The sequence below is a fragment of the Bubalus bubalis genome, chromosome 9, assembly GCF_019923935.1.
Source record: "Bubalus bubalis isolate 160015118507 breed Murrah chromosome 9, NDDB_SH_1, whole genome shotgun sequence".
NCBI classification, from domain to species: domain Eukaryota; kingdom Metazoa; phylum Chordata; class Mammalia; order Artiodactyla; family Bovidae; genus Bubalus; species Bubalus bubalis.
In genome coordinates, this window is record NC_059165.1 from 16,980,500 (window position 1) to 16,997,698 (window position 17,199).

Genomic DNA, 17,199 nt, shown 5'->3' on the forward strand with positions numbered 1-17,199 from the left:
GGAGCAAAAACAAATTAAGTTCCTTTGGTTGCTTTGTGGGCAGGAGTGAGCTGGTTCTTATAAAGGATGAGCGTAGGGGTGGGTCTAGGGTTTGGGTGTGAGGGCTGGATTAGGTGGTCTGCCCACCCCTCTGGTGGTTCTCTGTGCAGGGTGCATTCCTGGTCCCCTGCTTTTGCCCCTGGCTCCTCAGAAGTGGCAGCTGGGTTTTGGGTCTTTTTGTATTCTTGTTGTTCATAATTTGCCCCAACTGGGCTGTGGACTCAGTTATTTTTAGTTCCTTACAGTTTCTTTGTATTTTGTTGCTCAAGAAAGTGTTTGTCCTGGGTCAAATCCTAGGTCAAAGGGTCCCAGTTCCTAGGTCCCCCAGCCTGTCTCACCACCCGGGAAAGGGTGTTGTTACTGCATGTAGTGGGTAAAGACAGGATGCTAAACATACCACAATGCACAGAGCAGTTCCACTGCAAAGAATTACCAGCCCCCAAATGCCAATAGTGCCGAGGTTGAGAGAGGCAGCACAGAAGGAACTTCTAACCAACCCTGGCTGCACATTAGGGTCACCTACTGCTGCTAAGTCGCTTCAGTCGTGCCCGACTCTGTGCGACCCCAGAGACAGCAGCCTGCCAGGCTCCCCCGTCCCCGGGATTCTCCAGGCAAGAACACTGGAGTGGGGTGCCATTTCCTTCTCCAATGCATTGACAGTGAAAAGTGAAAATGAAGTCACTGTTGTGCCCAACTCTTAGTGACCCCATGGACTGCAGCCCACCAGGCTCCTCCATCCATGGGATTTTCCAGGCAAGAGTGCTGGAGTGGGGTGCCATCGCCTTCTCCGAGGGTCACCTGGGAAACTTGAAAAAAATACCAATGCCAACCCCGCCACCACTCCCATCCCTCCTCATCCCCAGCTCTGTAAATTCTGACTTCACTAAGGATGGAGTTGTGGGCACTGGTTGTTTTAAAAATTTCAGTGATTTTAAAAAATGTGCACCCAAAGTTAAGAGCTACTGTTCTGGATCCATATAGCTGAGTCAGGGAGATGATTAGATTTTAAGTTTGTTTTTGCTTTGTTTTGTTTTTTGCATTCTTCATTCATGCTTCCTTGAAAAATTCATACTTATGTACTCTAAATGACATAAAAGGTACAAGAAAACACTTTTGGGCATGGTGTGCTTGTGTGTGTATGAGATTCATTTGAGTTTCTGTTGGAATTCAGGAAGATTACATGTAGTTAAGATCTCATATTCTCCCCTACCTCCACCCAGAAGACGCCATGTTCTGTTAAAACTTCCATCTTGCAAACCAATCTCATAGATATATATTTTGTCTATTTATGAATCTACTAAAGCAAGCGCAATGTTTTTGACATTGATGATTTTCTCTCTATATTGAGATATTTAGAAGCATAATGTGAGTACAAACCAAATTGTCAATATTTCTGTCAAATCACCCAGCTATTTAGTAAGACTTGGACAACATCTTCTTGCTGAAAACACTGATGCAGCTTGGTTTCTCGTGTCATGAAGTTATGTTATTGATTTTGAAATAGGTTCCCTTTTCCAAACACCAAATCTATGGAGCAGCTGGTGGTGGTTAGTGACCGTCTGCACCAGCAGCCTCATCTTTTTAGCACTGAAAATTAATTTTTCTCATCTTGGCACGTAGAGAACTCAAGTGTGCCCCTTACCTCATTACCTGACACGCTGCAGTGGCACTGGCAGTGGGGGTGTGCAATGGAGCAGCTATCTGGGCATCAGAAGTAGCAGCACTGGGATGTCACACATGACGGGATACCAGCAAAAAGCCCGCACCCTTTCCTCTGGAAACAAGAAGCTTCTAGTCACGTGGATTCCAAATATTTGATAACAATGAATATAACATTAAGGGCTCTGGTTGGGTTTTTTCTTCGCCCCTGAAACAACATATTTCTATATTCAAAAGATTGGTGTATCGTGCCAGATAATCATGATGAATATTGAACTGCTCTCTGTATGAATTTTGGAGCTGAGCTCCCAGAGCTTAGTAATTGGTCATTCCTAAGAATTTATCTTTCACCGATTTATACACATTTAAAGGAGCCTACAACAACCAAAAAAAAATGTTTCAGTTCTATCACAGGATAAGAAGTGGTGTTTCTGGTACAGTAGAGAGAGTTCTGGACTGGAAGTGGATAAACCTGGGCTTTGATTCCAGATCCACCAGGCATGTTGTGTAATGCTCTTTATTTTGTGATCACTGGGTGTTAACGAATACCTGGTGGAATACCTAATTTGGAAGACCAGTTGGATTATGCCCCCAACTGGTCTTCCAAACTCTAGTCTCTTCAATCCACCTCCTACTCTGTCAGCAGGAACTTTCTAAAATATAAAAGTATTCCTGTCACTCCCCAGGTCACCACATATGGCCGTGCAGACTGAATTTCTCACACAGATTTTGTCTGATGCTTCTGTCCCCTGGGTCTTCATTCATGTTGCCCTTTCTGCCTCAAACATATTTCTCTCTTCCTTTTTTCCTGGCTAATCCTCCTTATGCTTTAAGATGCATCTCAGGAATCTCCTCGGCTGGTGAGCCTTCTGATTTTAGGTGCCCTTCCATAGACTTCCCTTCCTCTTGCCTTATAATTATTATATCAAATGACAATTATCCATTTAGATACTGGTCCTCCTATAAAGGCAGTAGTATGCTCTTTGAAGATAGATACTGTATCCTAATTATCTTCCCCTGGTCTCTAGCGTGATGCCTAGCAAAGAATGGGCATCTGGTGGAGAGCAATGTGGAGAGAAATGAGAGAACAAGGAAGGAGGAAGAAAGATCGAGAAGAGAAATGAGAGGGAAGGGATATGATGGAGTAAGGATGGGATGGATTAGGATAGAACAGAAGTATGGAGGAGAGAGGGAGGAGAATGATGGGTGATATAGCTGGTCTATGGTGATTTCTCAGATTGAATCAGTTTTAATTGTGACTCTGTACTGTTACAATGCTCCATGTCAACCCTGCTCTTTCTAGTGTTCTATATATCTAGTGTTTTATATAGTTATTATATTATACTAACTCAACTCATTCTTTCACTGTTCTTTGGGTTTGAGGGGATTGTCAAGCAATGGATTTCTAGTAGAAGGGCAAAATCAAGACCTAGATGAACTTTCAGACCTCTCTAAATTTTGCCTTTTCCTCACCAAACTTTGTGGATCTTATTTTGAGATTTCTGCAGTTCATATTAGTCTCTTGGTATCTCCTAAGCAGCCTACTTGGATATTACACCTTGTGAGGTATACATAGAATTTATTTATTTCAGGAAATATGAATGTCTAGAAAATTTTACAAGTTTTTCTTATGGCCTGTTACTAATTAATATTTTATGATGCTTCATTAACTAATTATAATATAGGTGCTTTATGAAAAATGTCCTTTGTGGCTTAGGGTCATGTATAAAATTCTGATGAGGCAAAATTTTATATTTTATTTTGATAAAAGTAAAGGAATTATATTGAAATTGTTAATTTATATTATGCAATCCTTTGGTTTCCATCTTAGAGAAAAACTGAAGGTAAGAGATGGAGAAATCTACAACCTATGTAGTGGCTTTTCACTTAGAGGTCCACATGTGTGGGACCATAATTGAAATGAGAAAATTATTCAGATAACTTGAGAAAAATGTAATTGTCATTTAACTATGTATTGTATATCTAACTTTTAGCAAATTTAACTTCTACGTCTAAAAAAGGTACATTTAACTTCATTTACTATGAAAAACCTGACCTAAGAGACAGTGATCAGTTGAGATCATTCAACATAGAAGTTATTTCTACCCGTGAAAACTATTATAAATATAAGTTGCCTAAATTCCTGGATCCTCAGTGCTATATGAAATTTTAAGCTCTACACTCAGAATTCCCGACCTCAATAGAAACCTCAACTAAATAAGTTAAGTTACTGTTAGTCAATTTCATTTTTAAAAAACATCCTTGATAGAATCATACAACTTCAGAGTTAGATATTATATTTTCTGTTCCTTGGGAAATATAGTAAGCCTTCAGTTGTATAGGTTAGTATTTCTAAATTCCAATTTTTAAAAATACTTAGTTTTGTATACAAAATATAACTCAGTGCAAACAAATTGTGAAATGTTACAGCCAGAAATGCTTTATGTACTTATTCAGTTTATATATTAAGACTGATTGTTAGAGGCAATTTAACTCATCAATTCAATTAAAGTTTTTTTTACGTCAGTTCTTCACTTTTACATATTTAGGCTATTATAATATCAATATGTCTCATTGTCTTTCTGGCGGGAATAAAGCCAACTTTAACCCTGATTAAATTAGTGGTACATTATTGATTCCTGTTTCAAATTCATTAATATGCTAGGAACCACATGTCAATTCAGTGTCTCTAGATAGGATCGTGAGCTAGTTTGAGGTTAGTGGTGTTGGAGAAGACTCTTGAGAGTCCCTTGGACTGCAAGGAGATCCAACCAGTCCATTCTGAAGGAGATCAGCCCTGGGATTTCTTTGCAAGGAATGATGCTAAAGCTGAAACTCCAGTACTTTGGCCACCTCATGCGAAGAGTTGACTCATTGGAAAAGACTCTGATGCTGGAAGGGATTGGGGGCAGGAGGAGAAGGGGACGGCAGAGGATGAGATGGCTGGATGGCATCACTGACTCGATGGATGTGAGTTTGAATGAACTCCGGGAGTTGGTGATGGACAGGGAGGCCTGGCGTGCTGCGATTCATGAGGTTGCAAAGAGTCAGACACAACTGAGCAACTGAACTGAACTGAACTGATACATTTTTATTAGATAAATTTCAGTGCTACATCTTCATATGCTGATTTTAAAACTCAGTATTGTAGCATAGCAGAACTGGAACATTTTTCTTGATGAGCTTGCCAGAATCAAATCCCTATTCAGTTATGTGTAAGTTTTTAGTAATAAATATATTCAAGTTTAGTCTTTCAATCCAGCTCACCTTCTATTTTGATAGACAAACATGATCTTTTCTAAAGCATTATACTATTTTGACTAAGCACATAATTTAAATCAGAATATAAAATTAGAAGAGAGTTAAAATTTTAAATAGGCATATGAAAAAGAAGTGAATAAAGACAGATTTGTGAAAAAATAGAAGAGGGAAATATGAGAGAAATACAAAATATGGCAAAATAGAAAGAGGCTTTATTTCCCCTCCCCAAATATTTACATATAGTGGAAAAAAATGTATAGATTATTAGTTTATATGGGATCCCTCAGTCATTAACATTGAATTAGTGTTTTAAATAAGAATGCTAGACTTTCCACTCTATCTTTGGCTTTTTTCCTCTTAAATTGAAATCTTTCTGTTTCTGCTTGTATCTTTTTATATCATTCCACTGAGTCTCCAATTTACAAATAAGTTGTTTGAAATTTTTTTCCAAGACATTAGAAGTTAGGATGACTTTTTTTTTAATGTAGCAAAATACACTAGAGATTCTCAAACCAACTCATAAAATCCTACGTGTCCCATACTTAGTAAAACCATCAAACTGGTATTCTAAGGTAACACCAGCACTTCTGATATTCTGAACTTCAAGTCAGTAGGTAATTTCCCTCTTACTGATCCATAGCCATCACAGAGGTGAAGAAAGCCTTTCTTTTAATTGCTTTTTCTTTCTTGGATGAACAGAAACCTGGACTCTCTCTGTGGTCAGCCCCTCTTTATTTAGTCCCTCTTTATTTTGCCTCCTTTGGTTACATTTCCCTGGTTTTATGCATCCTCTTTATTGAGGGCTTTACATAAATATCGTGGCTGATCCTCAACAGGGGTCCTCTTGGGGCTAATGAAAGTGAAAGTCGCTCAGTTGTGTTGGACTCTTCGAGACCCCGTGGACTATGCAGTCCATGGAATTCTCCAGGCCAGAATACTGGAGTGGGTAGCCTTTCCCTTCTCCAGGGTATCGAACCCAGGTCTCCCACATTGCAAGTGGATTCTTTACCAGCTGAGCCACAAGGGAAACCCAAGAATCCTGGAGTGGGTAGCTTTTCCCTTCTCCAGGGGATCTTCCCAACCCAGGAATCGAACCAGGGTCTTCTGCATTGCAGGCGGATTCTTTACCAACTGAGCTATCAGGGTGGTCCCAAACACCAGAATGAAGGCCAAAAAGTCTACTTCCTCACTGCTGCGATTTCTAAGGCGGCCAAGAAATAGCATTCCTCTTCCCCACGTGGGCCGTGAACAACTGAGACATAACAGAGTATCAGAAGATGCCAGAACTCTCATCTTAGCTCTGATGGCCAGGATGGAGAATGTGGGTTTCTGAGGACTGCACTGCCAAACACAGATCTGGTCATGTGCCCCTCAGAGATCCCCTGTTTCCTACAGAATCCAGTCCTGAGTTCTTCACATCTCATTTTAACATCAGCCAGTCTAATCTGACTACCTTTGTCTCTTCACTTTCTATCTTAGTTTCTCTGTAGACTTTGGACATTTTTCACAAACTGGAAAACAAATCCCTTTCCCTTTTCTTTCTTTGCACATACTTTGCCTTCTGCTCTTTCCCTGCTATTTTTCTGCTCAAATCTCATTCATCCTTTAGGACCATTTCACAAGAGACAAGCTCCCGCTCCTAGGCCTTTGACATTTTCCCAGCACGTGTGCTTGATCCCTGCAGTCATGACTGACTCTTTGTGACACCCTGAACTGTACCCCTCCAGGCTCCTCTGTCCATGGGATTCTCCAGGCAAGAATACTGGAGTGGGTTGCCATGCCCTCCTTCAGGGGATCTTCCTGACCCAGTGATTGAATCCTCATCTCCTGCATTTCAGGCAGGTTCTTTACCTACTGAGCTACCTGCATTTTCCCATGGTTTGTCTGATAATTTGGGCATCTCTCTTTAATAGAAATTTGTTACCCTTTTTTGTGATTATTTTTTTGCTCTCCCTCCTCCAGAGAAGAGATTGTGTCTTACTCAGCATTGTGTTTCTACCACAGTGTCTGGCACATTATGCTAAACAAATTTATTGTAATAAGATTCATCTATTACTTATCATCCAACAATAATAATCTCATTGACATTTTCCAAAAAGACTACAGAAGCATTTCCTGAAACTAGACATTGTCAGGGTAGGAACAGCCTCACTAATTAATAATGTTTGTTTTTTAACCTTCTAACTTGATATTTAAGTAGCAGAACAAAAATTTTAATCTAGGCTTGTCAAACTCCACATTCTTTCTGCCCCACCTCTGGTTTCCTGTAACAAATACCTTTGCATAGCAAATGTGGTCTTCTCCATGTTCTATGCAGAAATATCACTTCTACTGTACTGATTCCCTTTCTCCAGGAAAAAAAATCTGTGTCGGTTTAAAAAATGAAAACCAACCTGGGCAGTTGGGAAACCCACTAGGTAAATATTAAAGGAAACAGCTATAAAGCCAAATGCACTTTAAAACAATAAATAACACGAGGCAGGATATTGAGCAATATTTGCCATGCCCGTAACCACTCACGTTCTTGGTCTAATTTTCTTTCCTAGTTTATGTTCTTTCATTAGATTGTGAGTTAGACTTCTATACATTACTCCACACTTAATAAAGATATTTCATTTTTCCTGGTGTGCTTCCAGAGACCTAGTATGCAGTGAAGGTTTTATAGTCCTGTGCGGTGCAGCAGATGTCATTCCATTTGCCTAAGTCCTGCTGACATTTGGAGATGTGGATTAATTGAGCTACAGAATGAAATTTAATTAAAATTAAATACAGACTTGGCCATTGTATCTGTTCATTTTCCGCACTCTAGTGTGTGTGTTTGCAGGCAGCGCCATAGTTAATTTGTTTAATCAGGATGCTCTGTGGGGGAAGTTGCACTTTGCTTTATGCTGAGAAACTGAAGGTGTGATGGATGCCAGTTTGGAATTCACCGCACACAATGTGTGCTGCGTAAATGATGCTACTGATGAGCCTCGGAGGGCTACCTGAGGGAGCAAGGTGGCGCCACACGAACTCGTAGAGAAACAACTTGTCATAGACAAGGTTTGCTGGTGGTTTAGTAGCTAAGTCGTGTCCAACTCTTGCGACGCCATGGACTGTAGCCCACCAGGCTCCTCTGTCCATGGGATTCTGTAAATACTGGAGTGGGTTGCCATTTCCTTCTCCAGGGGATCTTCCCAACCCAGGAGTTGAACCTGGATCTCCTGCACTGCAAGCAGATGATTTACCGACTGAGCTATGAGGGAAGCCCAGACAAGGTTCAGGGATGTCTTTTAAATTGACATTACATGACCACAGGAGTTTTATCTATTATCCATCAACACGTTGCCATTGTATTTGTTCATTCAAACACTCATTCAACCAAGGTTTTTTGAGTACCCACTATGTGCTGGATCCTGAATTTCAGGGAGTTACCATTATTAATGAGGATGACCTTTCCTTCCACCAGTAACCCCAGTTGGGGATGTTTGCCATTTCTTGAGGATACAGTGTTTAGAACCAAATAGTATAGCATATTTCTAGGTCATTCCAAAGTAAGGAGAGACTATTTTACTTTAGGTTACAATGAGATGGAATTAGGGCAAGCAGATAAATCCCACCCTTCCTTTGAGATGCATTTCAAAGATCACCTCCTTCTTGGATTTCCCTGATTCATACAGTGAGAAATGTACCCTCTTCCAACTACTCTCCAAAATACATAGGAGTTCTTTTTGTGTTTTATCTGTATATCTTCCCGTCTCCCTTTCTAGATTATGAGCTTTTTGTCAACATCTTTTAATCTTTAAAAATATTTAGGCCAGTACATCATCTCCACAATGTGCCCAAGACCTATTTCCTTTTTGAACTGAAGTAGAGTTGCTCTACAGTATTTCATTAAACATTGTATTAGTTTCAGGGGTCCAGCATGGTTACTCAATATTTTTGCAGATTATATTCCATTACAGGTTATTACAGGATAATGGGTAAAATTCCCTGTGCTATTCAGTGAATCCTTCTTGTTTATTTTGTACATAGTACTTTGTAGCTGTTAATCCCATACACCTAATTTGCCCCTCTCCCCTTCAAATGCTATTTCTTGAATGTACTGTCAAGCGTGTGCATTCCTGGGTAGAGGACATCTGCTGTTTCAGTGGTCTAGAATCACTTCCTTCTTTTTGAGACATACCTGCTTCCCATAGCTATGTGCATCAGGGAGGGTGGGTGTGTTGGAGGCTGAGCCAATCCATGTATTTGATTCCACTCACCTCTGTGATTGGTCCAGAGAAGGGCAGATAATCCACACCAGCTGCTGAGGGCCAATGATCCCACATGCTAAGGCTTTGATTTCTCTCTAGCTGTCTGTGAAAGGAGGTAACCCAGGAGCTCCCTTCTTCTACAAGGAGGGAATTAATCTGAAAAAAGAGGCTAATCTGAAATCAAGAGAATGGTCCCCCATTACTCCTTGAGATTCTGTTGCTATTCTGTTATCTTCGCCAAAGAGTTCTTCCTTAGGTTGGTTTGAATTGGACTTTCCAGCTCCAGCATAAATAGAACCGCTACAGCTCTCACATATGCCCAGTCACTAACATGTATTCCTTGTCCTCTCAGCTCCTTGCAGACAGATATCTTGCCTACTCACCCAGTTACATATTCACTAGCCCAGTGCCTGGAACAGTGTGCACTCGATAATTATTCTGTGTAAATTAAAAGTTATCAGGTGATTATATGACAATGTCAGTAAGTTATCTTTCAGCTTTATAGTATAACTAATAAAACTGACATGTTGCTCACCAACCCTATTACATCCTTTCTCACTGACATTTGTATGACTGAAAGTGTCATTAAAGGGTCTAAGGGTGAGAAAGATAGCTCAAGCATCTTCTAGTGATAATCAACTTTATGTTTAAAAAAAAACCAAACAAACCCCAAAAACAAAACTCCACAACCCTTTTCTGTTATATTTCTCAAGGTTAACTTATCTCACCACCCGGAAATTGTTCTTTACATTCCTAGTTTTCATGAAAATTGTGAGTTCGTGTAACCAAAGTAAGACTTTTCTCAGTTGAGCTTTGTTTTGCTGTAGACTTAAATTGGCTCAATAAATGGATGCACACGGTGTTTTTTTTGGACTTTTTTTCTATTTTAAGCCAAATATACCTGTTTTATATGGGCAATATCCTACTCATTCTTGGATATATGGCAAAGCAAGCCGAACATTTGTTTCTCCTTGCATGTACCTTTTGTGAATTTGATCCTGCTTTTTTCCCTATCTTCACTTTCCATAATCATAATGATGTTGAAGGATAAGGATGTAATCAAAGAGAAAAAAATTATGTTTTTAGCTCTCAGTAAAAAGAGTAATTTGGATTATTGACTATGAAGACTTTGAAGGAGATATTCATGTCTACTTCATCTTAACCAACATCATCTAGCGTATCTCCTTGCATGGGATAGGGGAATCAATAAATATTTGTTGGATGAACAAATAGATGAATGGTAAAAGCAGGTTTTTGACCATTTTGCAGTATTCATGAAGTCATTTTGCTAATTTTAGACTTCAATTAGTCAACATGTATTTATTATGCATCTAACATGTATATGGCATTATACTATGGACTTTGAGGGGCAACTGGTCTTCCACTAGAGATGGAAAAATCAAATTTGTACAAGTATAAATAGAATACCAAGCTGAAAACAATTTATGGCACAGGAGGCATAAATAAAGGGTGATGGAAACTCTCAAAGGAAAAAAAAAAAATAGATGCTCACCAAGAAAGAACGTGCTATTTTTTTCTTCAGAGACCTTCTTTATTTTTCATTGTTGGGTTCTTGATGTCTATCTGTGCAGGTGTGACTGAATGCAAAGGCAAAGCATGACCAACCATCCTTTTCTTATAGGACATATCATAGGCTCCTTTGCTATGGGCTGCAGCTGATATTTGCCTTTAATTTGAGCAACATTTGCTCAAAAAGAGCCACGCTGTTTCTGTTTGTGGCACAGCGCACCAGTCTCTTAACTGTTGTTGGTTCTTAGAAGTCAACAATTTTGCCACATGTTTTTGTCTTTGTACTTCCATGCTCCTGAGAAGAGTTGTTCCTGCCCTCTTTCCTGTGGTTGCCCCAATTGACTTCACCATGAAGCAGATGCTTGAGTATCCCCTGCCTTCCATTTCCCATACCCATTCCACCCAAAGGAGTTGAGTTGTGACCTCACAATGTCAATGCTAGCAGACTGACTGCTTTCCAGTATTTTATGTTTGGTCATCCAGCCACCCAGGAAATGTACCTGGTAGTAGTATTCATAATTCACATCTTCTAAAGCAATTTAAGGGAAGTCTAAGAGTTGCTTTTGAAAATTTTGCCAATATTTGGAACCAGTGCCAGGTGAGGGGGCATTTACTCTGTAGAGTTCAGTTCAGTTGCTCAGTCGTGTCCGACTCTTTGCAACCCCATGAACCGCAGCACGACAGGCCTCCCTGTCCTTCACCAGCTCCCAGAGTTTACCCAAACCCACTTCCATTGAGTCAGTGATGCCATCCAACCATCTCATCCTCTGTCGTCCACTTCTCCTCCTGCCCCCAATCCCTCCCAGCATCAGGGTCTTTTCAAATGAGTCAGCTCTTCGCATCAGGTGGCCAAAGTATTGGAGTTTCAGCTTCAGCATCCGTCCTACCAATGAACACCCAGGACTGATCTCCTTTAGGATGGACTGGGTGGATCTCCTTGCAGTCCAAGGGACTCTCAAGAGTCTTCTCCAACACCACAGTTCAAAAGCATCAATTCTTCCACGCTCAGCTTTCTTTATAGTCCAACTCTCACATCCATACATGACCACTGGAAAACCGTAGCCTTGACTAGATGGATCTTTGTTGACAAAGTAACGTCTCTGCTTTTTAATATGCTGTCTAGGTTGTCATAACTTTCCTTCCAAGGAGTAAGCGTCTTTTAATTTCATGGCTGAAATCACCATCTGCAGTGATTTTTGGAGCCCCAAAAGATAAAGTCAGCCACTGTTTCCACTGTTTCCCCACCTATTTGCCATGAAGTGATGGGACCAGATGCCATAATCTTCGTTTTCTGAATGTTGAGCTTTAAGCCAACTTTTTCACTCTCCTCTTTCACTTTCATCAAGAGGCTCTTTAGTTTTTCTTCGCTTTCTGCCATAAGGGTGGTGTCATCTGCATATCTGAGGTTATTGATATTTCTCCCGGCAATCTTGATTCCAGCTTGTGCTTCTTCCAGCCCAGCCTTTCTCATGATGTACTCTGCATATAAGTTAAATAAGCAGGGTGGCAATATACAGCCTTGCCGTACTCCTTTTCCTATTTGGAACCAGTCTGTTGTTCCATGTCCAGTTCTAACTGTTGCTTCCTGACCTGCATACAGGTTTCTCAAGAGGCAGGTCAGGTGGTCTGGTATTCCCATCTCTTTCAGAATTTTCCACAGTTTCTTGTGATCCACACAGTCAAAGGCTTTGGCATAGTCAATAAAGCAGAAATAGATGTTTTTCTAGAACTCTATTGCTTTTTCCATGATCCAGTGGATGTTAGCAATTTGATCTCTGGTTCCTCTGCCTTTTCTAAAACCAGCTTGAACATCTGGAAGTTCATGGTTCACATATTGCTGAAGCCTGGCTTGGAGAATTTTGAGCATTACTTTACTAGCGTGTGAGATGAGTGCAATTGTGCAGTAGTTTGAGCATTCTTTGGCATTGCTTTTCTCAGGGACTGGAATGAAAACCGATCTTTTTCAGTCCTGTGGCCACTGCTGAGTTTTCTAAATTTGCTGACATATTTAGTGCAGCACTTTCACAGCGTTAGGATTTGAAATAGCTCAACTGGAATTCCATCACCTCCGCTAGCTTTGTTCGTAGTGATGCTTTCTAAGGCCCACTTGACTTCACATTCCAGGATGTCTTTACTCTGTTAGTCTGCTTTTGTTCAGGATTTTTAAAGACTAATTAATCCTGCTTCCATGTGAAACTGAGTTTTAGTTAATGTGCCAACAGAACACCTCACTGCTTTCTGAAATTGAGTAGGATTTAATCCTCATTCACCTCTCAGTATGGTGATAGATATGGAACAACCAAATATTTGAGGCAGCTCAAAAAGTAAACCCCTAATCACATATCTTGGCATATATAAATCACAACCTTCATTTTTTCCTTTGTATTGTTTCATTGATTCAGCAACTCGCCAGACGTTTATTGAGAATCTATTGCACTGCTTCTTAATTTTTGGTCTCAGGACCCTTTTACATTCTTAAAAATTATTGAAGATCCCCCCCCAAAGCTTTCATTTATGTGGATTATTTGTATTGACATTTACCACTGATATTTAATTTAGAAAGTAAAACTTTACAGTTTTGAAAGTATTTGTTAGTTCACTTGAAAATAACAATAAACTAGTTACATATGAACATAACATTTTATGAAAAATGACTACATTTTTCAAAACACAAAAAATAATGATAAGAAAAGCATTGTTTTACAATGGATTTTGGCAAATTTATTTAATGTCTGGCTTAATACAGCTGGATTTTCATATCTGCTTCCACAGTTAATCTTTTTTGGTATGACACTTTGCTTGAAGTATACGGGGAAAAGATTTGGCCTAACATATTTGTGGAGAAGGTGATGGCACCCCACTCCAGTACTCTTACCTGGAAAATCCCATGGACGGAGGAGCCTTGTGGGCTGCAGTCCATGGGGTCGCTAAGAGTCGGACACGACTGAGCGACTTCACTTTCACTTTTCACTTTCATGTACTGGAGAAGGAAATGGCAACCCACTCGGGTGTTCTTGCCTGGAGAATCCCAGGGACAAGGGAGCCTGGTGGGCTGCCATCTATGGGGGTCACACAGAGTCGGATACGACTGAAGTGACTTAGCAGCAGCAGCAACATATTTGTAGCAATATTTTTACTACCACCTCAAATAACTGTATGTATTTTTTTTAATACTACAGCAAAATTCAACAAGTGTGTCCTCTAAAAGGTTAGTTGCAATATGAATTCTGAGACCAGAGCTTGCACTCCAAATGAATCTTTTACTGTGTAACATTTAGTAACTTAAGGTATTGTTCATTTGAAAAATATTGGCTCACTGAATTATACTGATCTTCAAATGTTGATATCTGTATTATATGATATCAGAAATTATAGTTGTTTTTCATCACCATTGATCTCATTGGAAATTTTTTTAAATATTAGAAAACTGTCAATTTTATGACAGCAGTTACAAGGTTTCCAGAATTCTGAATTTTCTTGAATATTTGAATTTTATCGTTGTCAGTAAATACTGTCAGTCACTTTCCTTGAAATGACTGTCTGACTTAATTTTTTTAGAAAATATCTACCAGATACTTGTCAGTTGTTCTTTTGAGTAAAAATGGTATTCTGTGACAAGAGTGACTAGTCCATCCTATAGCTAACTCACACAAGTGCTTTTCCTCGGTACAACCACTGTTGGGATGTAGTAGAAGTGCTTTACATGTACTTCCCATTACATCACACAAAATATGAAAAAGATGCATATTCAAGCATAAAGATTTAGTGAAATATGTTATTTTTACTACCTCATTAAGGACATCCCTAAGGCAGCCTTGCTTTAAAAAAAAAGATACAAGTGCAAAGCGGTGAAGAATACAGTGAGCTGTAGAGGACTTTGGTAGCACTACACTGATTGACACAAATGCACCAGTTGTTTCGCTCACCACTGCTTTTGCACCGTCATTGCAAATTTCAACACAGGAAAAAAAAGGAAAAATAGTACTTCAGTATCATTATGAAAATTGTTTGCTTCATGAACCCCTAACAGGATCTCAAGGACCCAAAGGGATCCACAGACCTCACTTTGAGAACTTTTGACCTACTGTCTGTATAGAATTGTGCCCCCGTCACCTCCCCCAAAACTTTGTACTGGGGTAACCTGCCTTCAGAAAGTTTATAATTAGATTGAAGCGCACGAGATTGCCATTTTTGTGGGTCAAGATTTCTCAATATTGGCTATTTCATATAGTTCAACCTATTGAATAAGATATGTGTGTGTGTGTGTGTGAGGTGTGTGTGTGTAAAGAATCATGTCATAAAAATGGTGTACGTCTAAGGGAATACAAAATGAGCGCATAGCCAGCATAAGATGCAGAGAGTTACAGAGTTTCTTAATTGAAGAGAGACATGTGCTTAGAAATGTTATACAGGTTGAAGAGGCAGAACCCTTTCCAAGTAGGGTTTATAGTATAAGCAAAAGTTTAGAAACTGATATAAATGGAAACAGTGTATTTATGATCTTTGGGAGGCCTAAAGCCCTGTTTCTAAGGCAAATAAAGAAGAAACAATATTGGGGAAGCAACAGACAATTTGAAAGAGTTCTTTGATTACCATTCTGACAAGGTTAACTTTGATACAAATAAAGCCACAGAAGATTATCTTTCCATCCATTAAACACACATGTATAAGTGATTACCATGCGTCATACACCGTATTAGGTACTAGAGGAGTCAAGGAACTCCTAGTTTAGCCATTGAACTAGCTTTTTGCTTTGATTGCATGGTAGTCAGGATCCTAAACAGCTGGTTGCAACACAGTGTTAGATATGTGTTTAATATGTTATCAAAATGCAGATGAATAATTAATTCAGCACAGGGGCAAGTGCCTGTAAGAGATGACTTGTGTGAGTAAATGAAAGGAGTTATAGGAGTTGGCCCTGTAGAAACAGGGGAAGGTATATCCTGAGCTAAGAAAACTGCCCTGGCAAAGGCATAGAGATGTGGGGCAACTTGGTAGTGTCTAAAAATAGAATGGCCCGTTATTGTGAAAAGGTTGGAAATATGGGAAGTGTGATTAGAAATAAGACCAGAAATGTCAATTAGATTCAGGTAGCAGCAGTAATCCTTACACCTTATGTTTTAGTAAGCCATTGGAGACTTCTTACTATGAGGCTGTCCTGGCAGATCACAGCATGATCTCAGTTCAGTTCAGTCACTCAATTGTGTCCGACTTTTTGCGACCCCATGGACTGCAGCACACCAGGCTTCCTTTTCCATCATCAACTCCCAGAGCTTACTCAAACTCATGTCCATTGAGTCGGTGATGCCATCCAACCATCTCATCCTCTGTCATCCCCTTCTCCCACCTTCAGTCTTTCCCAGCATCAGGGTCTTTTCCAATGAGTCAGCTCTTCACATCAGGTGACCAAAGTATTGGAGTTTCAGCTTCAGCATCAGTCTTTCCAGTGAATATTCAGGACTGATTTCCTTTAGGATGGACTGGTTGGATCTCCTTGAAGTCCAAGGGACCCTCAAGAGTCTTCTCCAACACCAGAGTTCAAAAGCATCAATTCTTCAGTGGTTAGCTTTCTTTACAGTCCAACTCTCCCATCCATAGATGGGAGACTGGATAGACCCCATCTATGACTGGATAGACCTTTGTTGATAAAGTAATCTCTCTGCTTTTTAATATGCTATCTAGGTTGATCATAGCTTTTTTTCCAAGAAGCAAGCATCTTTTAATTTCATGGCTTCAGTCACCATCTGCAGTGATTTTGGAGCCCAAAAAAATAAAGTCTGTCACTGTTTCCATTGTTTCCCCATCCATTTGCCATGAAGTGATGGGACTGGATGCTGTGATCTTAGTTTTCTGAATGTTGAGCTTTAAGCCAACTTTTTCACTTTCCTCTTTCACTTTCATCAAGAGGCTCTTTAATTCTTTGCTTTCTGCCATAAGGGTGGAGTGTGGTCTAGAGGTGGAAATACTGCAGGCCTGGAAAACAATGAGAAGAGTAAGCCAGGGATACTGAGGACTAGAATCCTTGAAGAGCAACAGACATGAAAAAAGAGCAAACAATTTGGGGAACATTTGGAAGAAGGATTTTAAAAATATGTGAAGTGATTTTTTGTGGAAAAGACAAAAGTTCATTCAATGCTCGCAGCCTGATCCACTGAAAGCAAGGTGATGGCATTAACAAGATGAGACATACTGGAGAACAGGGTCTTGGGAAAGAGAAGGAATTTATCAGGGGATGTGTTGAGTTTCCTACTGGAAACTCAGGAGAAAGGTCAGGCCTAAAATATACATTTGAGAGCCATTAGTGATTGTGGAAGAAATGGGAACAAATAATCACCAGTGGAAAAAACATGTGGAATGTGAAAAAAGGAGAGTGCTTAGCACGGAATTCACATTCTGGCAGATGGGAGGAGAAAATGGGTCTGAAGTGGGAAGGAATGAAATAAGTAAGAAATCAGAAAGTTCCCCAGGAAAGAAG

The 17,199-nt window shown here is 39.8% G+C and overlaps 1 protein-coding gene across 4 annotated transcripts in view; it reads left to right on the forward strand.

Moving 5' to 3' along the window:
• Window positions 1–17,199, forward strand: part of KIAA0825 (KIAA0825 ortholog) — a 442,771-nt gene that overhangs the window by 311,143 nt on the left and 114,429 nt on the right. Inside the window, exon 21 of one of the 4 annotated variants that reach the window (XM_044948540.2) lies at window positions 11,028–11,353. The exons of the other annotated variants lie outside the window; for them this stretch is intronic. Within the exon in view, the coding sequence (XP_044804475.2) occupies window positions 11,028–11,139 (112 nt within the window). The 3' untranslated portion in view covers window positions 11,140–11,353. Of the gene's footprint in view, window positions 1–11,027; window positions 11,354–17,199 lie in introns of those variants that run through there. 4 annotated transcript variants of the gene reach the window in all.